The 13,211-nt window shown below is 40.8% G+C and overlaps 2 protein-coding genes and 1 long non-coding RNA gene across 6 annotated transcripts in view; 2 read left to right on the top strand and 1 right to left on the bottom strand.

Moving 5' to 3' along the window:
• Positions 1 to 806, top strand: part of LOC135677136 (protein PAT1 homolog 1-like) — a 9,624-nt gene extending 8,818 nt beyond the window's left edge. For both annotated transcript variants that reach the window (XM_065189088.1, XM_065189087.1), the window contains one exon: positions 1 to 806. This exon is cut by the window's left edge and continues 1,574 nt beyond it. In XM_065189088.1, coding sequence (XP_065045160.1) covers positions 1 to 501 — 501 coding nt within the window. In that variant the 3' untranslated portion in view covers positions 502 to 806.
• A 1,437-nt stretch (positions 807 to 2,243) lies between these two features.
• On the top strand, positions 2,244 to 11,693 carry LOC135677135 (lipoyl synthase 1, chloroplastic-like). Of its 2 annotated transcripts, XM_065189086.1 has the most exons (7): positions 2,251 to 2,661; positions 3,030 to 3,211; positions 3,407 to 3,497; positions 3,667 to 3,824; positions 10,471 to 10,642; positions 10,716 to 10,826; positions 11,387 to 11,693. In XM_065189086.1, the coding sequence occupies exons 1-7, from the start codon at positions 2,293 to 2,295 to the stop codon at positions 11,465 to 11,467; spliced, it is 1,164 nt and encodes a 387-aa protein (XP_065045158.1). In that variant the 5' UTR covers positions 2,251 to 2,292; the 3' UTR covers positions 11,468 to 11,693. The 2 variants fall into 2 exon arrangements, with proteins under 2 accessions (XP_065045157.1, XP_065045158.1); XM_065189085.1 differs by lacking the exons at positions 10,471 to 10,642; positions 10,716 to 10,826; positions 11,387 to 11,693 and adding an exon at positions 9,373 to 10,177 and having other exon boundaries at positions 2,244 to 2,661.
• Positions 11,694 to 12,145: 452 nt separating this feature from the next.
• On the bottom strand, positions 12,146 to 13,201 carry LOC135677133 (uncharacterized). Of its 2 annotated transcripts, XR_010514547.1 has the most exons (4): positions 13,063 to 13,201; positions 12,795 to 12,934; positions 12,649 to 12,712; positions 12,146 to 12,535 (listed from the first exon to the last, which is right to left on the bottom strand). It is a non-coding gene; the product is annotated as an uncharacterized LOC135677133 (long non-coding RNA). The 2 variants fall into 2 exon arrangements; XR_010514546.1 differs by having other exon boundaries at positions 12,795 to 13,201.
• Between the last annotated feature and the right edge of the window lie 10 nt (positions 13,202 to 13,211).

The raw sequence follows: 13,211 nt of genomic DNA, 5'->3' as shown, positions 1-13,211 counted from the left end.
GCGTGCAATATGGAACTTAGTGCACTCAGTGCTTGCCTGGCTGCAGTGGTCTGCTCATCTGAACAACCACCTCTTCGCCCTCTTGGAAGTTCAGCTGGTGATGGAGCTAGCATAATTATAAAGTCTGTTCTGGATCGAGCAACAGATCTTCTGACAGACCCTCATGCTGCAAACAATTATACTGTCTCTAGTCGAACTTTATGGCAGGCATCGTTCGATGCTTTCTTTGGGCTTCTTACTAAGTACTGTCTTAGTAAATATGACAGTATAATGCAAATGTTACTCATGCAGGCACCAAGCACTGCAGTTGTGGGATCTGAGGCAACCAGAGCTATTAGCAGGGAGATGCCGGTTGAGTTGTTGCATGCAAGTCTTCCTCACACAAATGACCACCAGCGTAAGGTGTTACTTGATTTTGCTCAGAGATCCATGCCTGTTGTTCGTGTTAGTACTCATGGAGGTAATAGCAGGCCTGAAAGTTCTGAATCAGTTCCTGGTTGATGCTCGTAAAGATAAATTAGATGTCTTCAAATAGCACTTATGTGATTTCATCTCTACATTATTTCTTTTCAGTATCAAACCATATACATACTCCTTGATTACCTGAAGCATGCTGTTTTTTTTTCCTTTCTGAACATGCTGGTAGCTTATGATACCTACAACTGTAGATTTCTGATAAACTTCAGTCTTTTCACTCTCTTTTCTGTGGCAATTCCATCTTCTATCTTGGAAACAGAATAGTGTCAGCATATTTGTAAGTATTTTGTCGATGTTGCAACTGGATCAGAACATTTGTTGGATTTGCACCTACTTTTTCTTCCAGGGAGCTAGATTTTGATGCTATCTTGGTTCTCCGTGCCATTTTAATGAGGATAACTCCTTAGCTTAAAGGATTTGTGGATGCCTCTCGTGTGTTACAGATTCCTTGTCCTCACACGAGGAGCTGCGAGGGTCTCTCTCTTCTGTAATCTTGTGGGTCGAGCCTTCAAGGCCGTGCGGATGCCACTTTATATTTATAAGAAAGCACCACATGCTACTTGCAAATGGTGGTAATGGTTCTATTTTAGTGTTCAAAAGTTTGTCTTTGTTCATAATCTTGGTGTCAAAAGTGTGTACCATAAATCTTCCATGGAGATTTCTAGATCAATCAACTGAGTAACATTCTCTATTTATTTGATGCATTGTTAAAAGGCCTTTCTGTCGCTGTTCCTGTTGGGTTATTTTCATGACCTTGGAATCAGGGAGACCATTACATTGGCCGAGAACACACGAGCTCTTTAGTTGGTGTCGCGGTTCTGTTCTGTACATCACTCGATCTTTGCTCTCAACTGTTTTTGTTTGCTGTATGGGTCAATTATATCTTTCTTTGATGAGCACGGCACTCATGTTTCTGTTCTGTTCTTGTATGGGTCATTTCCGACACTTACAAAGCTTTCATGTTCTATCAGCTTATGCAGTATCTGCTTGTTGCATTCCCTGTGATGGGAGCATAATGAAATTAGTATGTTCTGAAGGGAAATCGGGGAATTTTTGCCCCACCGATACATATTAATTGGCATACAAAGATTCACCACATGAGCAGGTCGTGGTGGTCTTCCAAACTCCTGCACAAACACAGTGCAGAGGTAGTCTTCCAAATCTCTTCGTTTACTGCCCTTGACTTGTATCATAATTAAGTCTTAGACACTGAAGTAGGAGTGCATGACACCGTATTTTGTTTCTCATTAAAGTTTATTAGAGGGAGATTTATGCTGAGATCTTTCTTCCGAAGGATCGGTAAAAAAGATTATTAGAAGTTTCAGTAAAACAAGTGTTTTTTAAAACCTTCAAATTGCTAACATTGTGAAACGCAGGAAACAGTGTTTTCCAAAACACCAGTGCTTCTTGTACTCGACGCAATTCACACCCGACTCACCAAACCCCGGAGACAGAGCGACTTATGTTGGCCCCACGCCGTCTTGCTAGTCGCTACGAGGGTGACTGTTTGGGTCGCGGAAGATAAGTAGAAAAGGTATCTCTTTCAAAAGGCTGTTCCCAGCATAGGTTTCGTCGCCCCCGACCTCTCAAATTCCCCTAAATAACTTCCATGCCAAGGGATTAAAACACGAGTTATTCCGATCCTCAGCCGTTCCATGTTGATCGAACGAACTAAACGCAATCGTACATTTCCGCAATTTGCCTCCACAAGAAGCCTATTTATGGAATTACGCTTCGATTTCACCAAAGATTTAAATGATCAAGAACGGGAGCTTTCTTTCTTGTTCGATCAATTTCGGAGCTCAATCGGCGAAAATGTTTCAGAAATCGCTCGCCAGCCCTTTCGGCCCGCCGATTCCGATCGGTTCCCTCAAGCCTTGGTCCAAGAGCTCCCGGAATTTAAACGTCGTTGTTCGATCTGAAGCGGTCGATGCTTCGAACAGGGCGGATCCGAAACCTAATCCGGCGCCGTCGAAGCTGTTCGAATCGTCGTCGTCGGCGGCGGCGGGGCCGTACCCGGGCGGAATGGGGCTGCACACCGGCCGGGATCCGACGGTGAGGAAGCCCGAGTGGCTGCGGCAGAGGGCGCCGCATGGGGAGAAGTACGCGAGGCTGCAGGAGTCGCTTGCGGAGTTGAAGCTGAACACCGTCTGCGTGGAGGCGCAATGCCCCAACATCGGAGAGGTCCAAGTTTTGACGTAAACTACGCGAATTAGTCTTTTCAAGCAATCAATAATTTCGTGCTTAGAAATTCAATCCGTGCATTTGGTGCTTAAATATGTTGAAATTGTTATTTCTAGGATCATTCAACCCTCGACTTGCATGAAGTAGTCAGATCTTTAAACTGCTAAAGACTGCCAGCAGTTGAAAAGTAGGGTTTATAGATGACAGCATAATATGGCTTATTTATAGAAGTGGCTTCAAAGATATATCCTATTGTAATGCTACATTGGTAGTGCACTCTGTTCATATGTTATGTTGGAGACATATGTCTCTAGTATACTTGCACTGTGTACTACTTGACTCATCAAAGATTGGTGTTCTAACTGCAGTGTTGGAATGGAGGGGGAGGAGCAGGCGGCGAAGGGGATGGTATTGCGACTGCGACGATTATGCTTCTAGGGGATACCTGCACCCGTGGCTGTAGATTTTGTGCGGTGAAAACCAGCAGAAACCTGGCACCACCGGATCCTATGGAGCCCCAGAACACAGCTAAGGCAATTGCAAGTTGGGGGTAGGCATTTTCTGTTTCTATCAAAGTTGTAGGAAGTGCTTGATTGTGTCATCCTAGTGATACTTTTAGATCTTGATCTTGTTGCGAACTAGTATGTTTAGATCTCTTATATCTTACTTTGTGAATTGTCGAATTGTAGACATCGATTATCATGCACAAAGGCTCATGGACCTTCTATTTGTACATGTTTGGCAGGGTGGACTATGTTGTGCTTACAAGTGTAGATCGTGATGACCTACCTGATGGCGGAAGTGGCCATTTTGCTCAGACAGTCAAAGCTTTGAAGGTTCATGGTTTATCTTTTTGTTAAGCTTTTGTAGTTTCTTTATATTCAGCTTTATTTACTGCTAAGTTTGTTATACCTGTACCTTATGATTATGGACATCAATGAGGTAAATCCTTTTTTCTTTTATTCATTACAAACTCACTAGGTTATGACATTGTTTGTGTTGCAGAAGCTTAAACCCGATATTTTGGTCGAATGTCTAACTTCTGATTTTCGAGGAGATCTTGAGGCTGTCTCACTGTTGGCAGATTCTGGCCTAGACGTATTTGCCCACAACATTGAGACCGTGAGGCGGTTGCAAAGAATTGTTAGAGATCCTCGGGCAGGGTAAGAAGCATATTGAGAGTCATCTATTTGACACTGAAGTTCAATTTTTCCTTCTTATATTGTGCAATGAATAGCTCAAAAGTTAACCGCATAGGTAATAAAGCTCTTCCAATCTCACTTTACTTCACATAACTCGCAATAATGACACTGCTTATGTGAATAAGGCTGGTGACTATTCTACTTCAGAACATCCCTAAGCACAACCAAAGCAAAATTACAAATTACATCAGTACTTCATGATATTTGAAATAACCTACTCTTTCAATGAGAAGCTTTTCCCAGCACTAGTATCCTTCAAACTTCAAACTTCAAACTTTGTCCAGAATACAAATCATTGGTCGTTTGCCGCTTCCGTTTCTTTTGGATCTACCAATGATCTGTTATTTGGAAGTCATTCCTTTCTGAAGTAGTACCAGACGAACTTATTACCAAATTGGCAAATCTCAACCTGGGTCCTTCAGAAAGGCCTAAAGAGACGAAAGGAAAAATCCTGGTTTTTAAGGATCCTATAAAGATCTTTCAGGAAGCAAAAGGATGACTTCCAGAACGCGAACCCAAGAGGTATCCACGTCAACTCCTCTTATAGAAGATCAGATCAGAAACTACAGGAGAAACCAGAGGAGAATATTCAACGCTAGAAGACGACTGGGACAACTAATTTCCAGAAACCCAAACCCAAACATACAAGTTCTGGAGCAACAAATAGACCCTCAGGCACAGCTACAATTATCCATGAGGGAAAGAGCTGCAATAGCACCAGCTGAAATACTGTATCACTCAAGGAGGGACGATGCACACCACAGGGTTTACACGCATCGATCGGAAGAAGCTATGTTGGTCACCAATAACCAAGAAGACAGGGCCTTCATACAAGAACAAAGCTTTGACCAACTAATTAGGAGCGGGATGAGATATATTCATCTTGGAATCCTACAAACAAGGATTCAGACACTCCACAGGCAGGAAGAAGGGACACTAGCACTATTAGTGTTCCGGGACAACAGATGGGCCGATGATAGGTCCATCATTGCTACCATGGAAGTAGACTTGACCAGAGGAAGTCAACTGGTCTATGTTGTACCAGATACTATGATGACGGTAGGAGATTTTTACCGCAATATACAACTCTCTATACTAACCCGTGGATATGACACATGGCAGAATGGAGAAGCAAATCTATTAATTACCAGAGGAATGGTAGGGCGGCTTTCAAATACCCCGAATGTCGCCTTTGCTTATGAAATCTCAGGGGTGGTGGATTACCTAACAAGCCATGGCATAAGGGCTCTACCAGGTAGAAGTTATTCCACAGCAGAAATCAGAGGGAGAGACTGGATGATTAGACCGACGCAAGTCTCAATCCCCATGCAACCTGCTGAGCTCAGGAGTAGGAACCTAATTGACGGAAGGATTTCGATCAGTTTTGATAATTATAAAGCAGCATCGACATCCAGCAGAATCCACTATAACACTGTGGATGATGAAACATTCAGTGATGAAGAAGAAATACGAAGCCACACAATAGCTGTCAATATTCAATTATCAAGTAGTAGTGAAGATGAAGCAGAAGAACTACGCGAAGGCCTGAATTCCTATTTTCAAGATACCCATATCTCAGAGAAAGAAGTAGAGATACCGTATCCTCGAAAGCCTCAGAGGGAACTAATTGCAGCAGGACTGGAAGAAGAACTAGTAATGGAATACCCCCAGTTAGCAAAATTATCTCATCAGGTATATTCATCATCTGCTGTGTCAAATTACAGGCCACCGGCGGACTCAACCATGGGACCAGTAAATTACCCTCCGGCTGTGAATATAGAATCCATAAGCCAAAGGCCAGAATATGAAGGGCATTCAAGACAACCAAGGTTCAAGGCAAAGAACTTTTCAGAAGCCTGGAACCCCCCTTCAGCCTTTCAGCAGCAGGGAGCAATATTTATAATCCCATCCCAATTGGGAATGTTTGATGAAGTATTTATGAGGTGGGAATCAATAACGAAGAACTTGGTATCTTCACAAGGATTTACAGATCCTCTAGCAAAAATGGAGTTTATTGAAAATTTGCTCGGGGAAGCTGAAAAATTGGCATGGATCCAATGGCGAATGGCTTATCCAGAAGAATACCAATTACTTCTAGCCAATGGAGACGGAACGGGAGGAACACAAAATATCCTCTCACAACTAAGGACGATCTTCATACTAGAAGATCCATTCCAGGGATCCACAACAGCGCAAGAAGAAGCCTACAGAGACCTTGAAAGGTTATCCTGTACTAACCTCAAATATATTATTCAATTCTTAAATGATTATATGAGGTTGGCATCCAAAACAGGAAGGATGTTCTTGGGCCCTGAATTATCTGAAAAGCTATGGTCCAAAATGCCAGGGGAGCTAGGAAAGAGAATCAAAGAGGCATTTGAAGCAAAGTATAGGGGAAACACTATGGGAGTAATCCCGAGAATACTCTTCTCCTATAAATACTTAGAAGCTGAATGCAAAGATGCTGCATTTAGAAGAGCATTAAAGGACCTGTCCTTTTGCAGTGAAATTCCTATCCCAGGATACTACAACAAACCTGAAAGAAAATATGGGGTAAGAAGATCAACGACCTATAAAGGTAAACCTCACTCATCCCACGCAAGGATTGAGAAGAGAAAGCACTTGATAAGAAATAAGAAATGTAAGTGTTACCTTTGTGGAGAAGAAGGGCATTTTGCAAGAGAGTGCCCCAATGACCGAAAGAATATCAAAAGAGTTGCTATATTTGAACAGTTGGATATTCCAGATGAATACGAAATACTATCTGTACAAGAAGGAGAAAACCAAAGCGACGCAATTTATTCAATTTCTGAAGGAGAGGACATAGAAGATCTACAGCATGGTATTCACTCCTTCACCCATAAAATTTTCGCTCTAATAGAAGATAGTAGAACTTGGTGGATAGGACCTAAAACAGGATACAGAGCAAGAATACAAGTTTCCCAAGAACAAGCTGAATGCAGACACATATGGGAAATCAACACAGAACTACCGCCAGGATTGGAAGAGTGCAAATGCTGCAAGAGAACGTCACAAAGAAGGCATAGGAGACATTGTCCCTTATGCAAGATCACTTCGTGTGGAATGTGTAGCATATATTACTTTGACAAAAGGACCCCCGTCATGATGGAGGAACCCCCAAGGTATGAACCTAGAAACTTGCTTCAAACACAACAAGACTTTATTAATCATTGCGAAGCAGAAATAAGGAGGCTCAAAATGGCGATTGAATTTGAACGACAAAAGGCCAAGGAGCTAGAAGAAATGCATATTCAATCTATAGCCATAGCTCAGGAAAACCTCCGTTTACAAAACGAAGTGGTAGAGCTAAAGGAAAAATATGACAAATTGGAAGGGGAAGTACTGGAAGTAGATTGGTTAAGGCTAGAGAAGGCCGATCTCCTGAAAGAAATACAAAGGCTTGAAAAAAGAAAAACTGAAGAAAGCAAAGAAGAAGAAGAAAATGAAGAGGCCCTTGTTCTCTTGGAGGAAGAAACTCAGAAAATCCTCTCTATGGAAACAAAGGAAACGGGAGGATCAAGAAGATATAAGAATATGCTCTTCAACTTAAAGGTGCATATGGAAATTATGAATATTCCCCCTTTTGAAGTTAATGCTATACTCGATACAGGTGCTACCACTTGTTGCATAGATGAGAAGGCTGTACCAAAAGCTGCAATAGAAGAAAACCCTTATGTGGTGCATTTCAGTGGGATCACCTCCAAAACGACAGCGAACAAAAAATTAAGGGGAGGCAAAATGACTATTGGGAACAACACTTTCAGGATTCCTTACACCTATGTGTTCTCAATGAAGCTTGGGGATGATATTCAAATGATAATATGATGTAATTTTATAAGGGCAATGCAAGGAGGAGTTAGGATTGAAGGTAACACGGTTACGTTTTACAAAAACTTAACGACTATTAATACTTTGCCCTATATCTCAACAGCTGCAGCAATAGAAGAACTAGATTTGGAAGAAGATGACTATATCCAAATCCAGGAGGCAGTATTTTACTCTGCAGAAGCTCAGCAAAGCAATGAAGATATAAGGGCCAAGTTTGGAAGCCTACTAGACCAGTTAAAGGCCCAAGGCTATATTGGAGAAGATCCCCTCAAACATTGGGAAAAGAACAAGATAACCTGCAGGTTGGAGATTAAGAATCAAGACTTCGTGGTGGAGGACAAACCCCTTAGACATTTAACACCACAAGCAAAGGAAGCCTTCTCAAGGCATGTAAAAGCACTACTGGAAATAGGGGTTATCAGACCAAGCAAAAGTAAGCACCGTACTACTGCTATAATTGTTAATTCAGGAACCACGGTGGACCCCATAACAGGAGCTGAAAGAAAGGGGAAGGAAAGGATGGTTTTTAATTACAAAAGGCTCAACGACATCACCGAAAAGGATCAATACAGCATTCCTGGTATCAATACCATCCTTAAAAAGGTCAGCAATAGCAAAATCTACTCAAAGTTTGACCTAAAATCGGGCTTTCACCAAGTTGCCATGCACCCTGATTCCATTGAATGGACTGCATTCTGGGTTCCTGAAGGACTATATGAATGGCTTGCAATGCCATTTGGTCTCAAAAATGCCCCTGCTATATTCCAAAGAAAAATTGATAGCTGCTTCAAAGGTACTGAACAATTCATTGCAGTATACATTGATGATATTCTTGTCTTCTCAGAAAACGAAAAGGAGCATGGGCAACACCTCACTAAAATGTTAGAAATATGCCAAGAAAACGGCCTTGTCTTAAGCCCAACGAAAATGAAAATTGCAGTAAAGGAGATTGAATTTCTTGGAACAGTCTTGGGGAACTCCAAAATCAAGTTACAGCCCCATATTATTAAAAGAATCACAGAATATCAGGAAGAAGACCTTACTACCAAGAAAGGCCTCAGATCATTGCTGGGAATTCTAAACTATGCAAGAAGCTATATACCCAACCTGGGCAGGCTTCTAGGCCCATTATATTCAAAAACAAGCCCCACTGGCGAGAAAAGGCAGAATGAGCAAGATTGGAAATTAATCAGAAAGATTAAGAGCCTGGTACAAAATCTCCCTGATCTAGAGGTACCTCCTGAAGACTGTTTTATAATACTTGAAACAGACGGATGCATGGAAGGATGGGGAGGTATTTGCAAATGGAAAAAACAAAAATACGACCCCAGAAATACTGAGAAGGTATGTGCCTACGCCAGCGGAAAGTACAACCCAATCAAGTCCACTATAGACGCTGAGATGCATGCAGTCATGAAAACCCTGGAGGCATTGAAGATTTACTTTCTTGATAAAAAGGAAATTATGATCAGAACTGACTGTCAAGCAATAATAAGCTTTTTCAACAAGTCCACTCAGAACAAACCATCTAGAGTCCGATGGATGGCCTTTGTAGACTACATCACTGGAAGCGGCGTTGAAATCAAATTTGAGCACATCGAAGGAGATAGTAACATTCTAGCCGACTCTTTATCTCGACTAATAAATATTTTGGTTGCAGGATGGCCGAACGAATCATTACTCCTTCTCCTAGAAGCCACTCAGGAGGCTCAAGCCAAACCAAACCTCAGGGCCACTGCACACCTGAATCAACTAATAAACCAGGCGACCTCCTCCTGCAATACCAACAAGAAATGGATAAGCTCAGAGCCAAGACACGTGAAGGACTCACATTTGATGAAATGGGACTATCTGAAAGAAGACTTGGAGCAATTCAAAAGGAAGCCTCCCTACAAGCATGTGAAGCATTACAGCAATTCATGGACATCCACCTAATCAAGACTAAAGAATATCAAAGAAGGAGCGGTGGAAAAGACAACTGGTACAAGGACTGGTTACCAGTTGTCCTCCAGCAGCAACAACAACTGGAGAAGGCTCTATCTCTGGCAAAAGACGTCTCACAAAGGACAACTAGCTTTAGCCTTTAGAGGTCCTGCAACAGCTGGAGCATCTACTTTTCTTAGCCGCCAAGTAAAAACAAGTTGCGTGGGGTAGAGCACCTGTTTTTCTTAGCTGTCAAACGAGTTGAGCCCCGGGGAGCCGCTCGTAGTGTCATCAATAATTGTACTAAGGAATATCCTTTCCTTCAGTAGGAAGTCTAGAAATATATTAGAAGAAGAGATAAGAATGCGATGGGGCCCAATGAGTACCCGGTTCTATCCTCTTCCTCTATATATTCTCTAGCTTAGTCTCTTGCAAGACATCGGTCGAAAAACCAGAGTCTTACTTGAGAAGAAGTCTAAGTCCAATCCTTTGTAAGCATTTTAAGCTTTCTATAGTTCTTTGTGCTTATCATTTCTTACAAATCATTGGTCGTTTGTCGCTTCCGTTTCTTTTGGTATCAGAGCTAGTTTGTATGCTATTTTGATATAGTTTCCAACCAAACTATCATTTCATTTATGCTAAATATGCATTGTTTTGGATCTACCAATGATTTGATACCAAAAGAAACGGAAAAATATGCGTGTAAATGAAACGGAAGCGGAAGCGGCAAACGGATGACTTATTACCAAAATTTGAAGGAGAAACAGTCCACAGTTTTGTCGCATGTGTGAATACATGCATGTTCTGATCGCATTAGCTTTTTTCTGTTTGGCAGGTACGATCAGAGTTTAAATGTCCTGAAGCATGCAAAGCTATGCAAGGATGGGATGGTTACAAAGTCTTCTATCATGCTAGGTCTTGGAGAGTCAGATGAGGAGGTAAAGGAAGCAATGGCTGATTTAAGGGCCATTGGTGTTGATATTCTTACATTGGGGCAGTACTTGCAGGTTAGACAGCAATAGCATTTTGGATTTTTTTTTTCTTTTTTGTTGACATTTATGGTTCTGAGATATTTCACAGCCGACACCACTACACCTAACGGTCAAAGAGTATGTGACGCCTGAGAAGTTTGCCTTCTGGAAAGAATATGGAGAATCTGCTGGTTTCCGCTATGTTGCTAGTGGACCACTGGTAATTATGTTTGGTCTTGTCTCTCAACGAGGTCGTTTAGTGTGATTTGGGAATTTATGTTGCACTTAGTAGATGAGCAATGTAGTTATATTCCTGCTTTTCTTTGATTCTTTGATGACATCATATTATGCTGGTTTAGCTTAGCCTAAAAGTTTCATCTTGTGACACTAACTAAAAACAGATGTTCACCATTTGAGAACACTCGCAGGTGCCGTGCCTGGTAAAATCCTCGAGTAATCATGCATTGATTTATGATGTCGACCACATATGATGTTATAAGTTCTTTCATGAGTACAAGGATCACATTGTTTAACACAAAATACACCAGATTCAAATCCTTTGTTTTCTCCTCTTTTACCAACTCAGACCCCCTTATAATTTGAATGCAAATCCAGATAATTCTTTAACTCAGCACACTGAGTTAGTTTATGTGCTCTTATAGGTTGATTGTGGAATCAGTCTACTAGACTCTGGTGTTGTAATAAACCGTCTCTTGTAAAGCAGTGTACTATCTTTTTCTTGGTAATTCACACTCCTTTTTGTGTTTGATGGTATTTCAGGTTCGGTCTTCCTACAGAGCAGGGGAGCTATACGTTCAGAAATTGCTGAGAGGAGATTCTACATTGGCCAGTAGAACTTAGTCAACACAAATGATTGAGAGATTTTGAGCTATTCAGCCTCTTTATCTTTGAATGATTAATGTAAAATTTTGTTATTTTTTGTAGACTTAATAGTTGATGCTGGGCAAGTATAGTTGTTAGTTCTAATTGTGTCTGTGTGGTTTCAAATTTTTGACTGTGATGACAATTTATTTCAAAAGTAAAATAACTACGGTTATTTCATACTAATTATGGAGGAGTTATTTGACCTATTGTTTTAACTGGCAGTTTAGTTAGAAACTTTCAAGTTTATTTAGAAACAATAATTCTTGTGAACAAGGTTGGCAATATCGTATCGTACCAGTATTTCGACCTGGGCTCGATATCGGTACGATACGATGTATCGAACGGTACACCCAGGTGTATCGAGCACTGTAGCACTGCTACAGTGCAGATCGATACCGAGCGATCCACGTACCGTTGGCCTATCGGATCAATACGTATTGCTCGTATCAGACGGTACAATTCGATATGGCAAACACTGCTTGTGAAGAATACCTCTGTTTCTCAGTAATACTATTCAAAAGAAAAGATTTTATCATTTGTGTGGGTAGCAGCATTTGTATCATTTTTGCAATTTCATTTTAAAGTAAAATTGATACCAAGACATTGGAAAAAAATCATCTAAAATGACAATTGAATTTAAAGCATAGAATATAGTTCCACTTTAATAAAAAAAAATCTGGTGTTTATTACATCACATTCATCAACAAATGGGAACAAATGAAAGGAACATAAAAAAAATGTGGCTCTAATAAAATCATGACTCAGTACACCAAACAATTGGAAAGAAACCAATAACATGAGTTTCCTTTTGCGTTTTTTGATAGATCTCATCAAGAAAAGACATCACAGACAAAGGCCCTCACTTCAAGAAAAATAATTATAAAGACAAAAAAGCCTCCGAGTACTTCTATTGCAAAATTCCATTACATGCGCAGCTTTGTCTATAATACCCATAGACGTACCTAAATAGCAAACTTGTGTAGAACCAAATCAAATAGGGGAACGTATAGAGGGTGGTGTTCCATCGATCCTGTCTGCATGCAACTGACAGCAAATATCAGTTCTAGTGCAAAACACTTTCTATGTGTAGAAAGCAAATGCTTGAATCCAGTGTTGATTACAAGCAAAGGCTCAACAGGCCAGTAGAAATTATCTACCTGGTTTCCCACTTGTTTAAGAGAGTATGAGAAGTCTGTAACTTTGAGAACTAATTTCAGCAATCTGCAGTGACATACAGTATAACTGAAGCTTTATGTCATATATAAGCATGGAGGCAAGAGAGACGGCTCAAGGATTCCCATACCTAACAAAATACAGAAAATATAGTGTTGCGTTGTCTGTGATAATACTGAACAAGGGATTCTGCAGAGTGGTCTTTGAGTAGTTTAGATAATCCAGAATCAGTAATCATCAAGAAAGCCTACTACTTTATCCATTGCATTCCTGAACAGAACAACCCTCTCATCAGTAATCAGTAGGTCTTCATCTAACTTGCCTCCACAGACTGTACTGTTACTGTTAGCAAGCACTTTTGAATAATTATCATCACCAGCACCACACACAGCTCTTACCTTAAATGAATCCTCAGCAGTTCGTGTGTCCTCTTCAGTAACTACAAGAGATGCTATGCCATTTTTGAATAATTAATTTAGCCAAACTACAAGAGAAGCTATATCAGTAAGCCGAACGTTTAATAAAGATTTGATCCTCCTCACCTTCA

Source organism: Musa acuminata, chromosome BXJ1-6, assembly GCF_036884655.1.
Source record: "Musa acuminata AAA Group cultivar baxijiao chromosome BXJ1-6, Cavendish_Baxijiao_AAA, whole genome shotgun sequence".
Classification (NCBI taxonomy): domain Eukaryota; kingdom Viridiplantae; phylum Streptophyta; class Magnoliopsida; order Zingiberales; family Musaceae; genus Musa; species Musa acuminata.
This window is presented reverse-complemented; position numbering and strand designations above follow the sequence as displayed.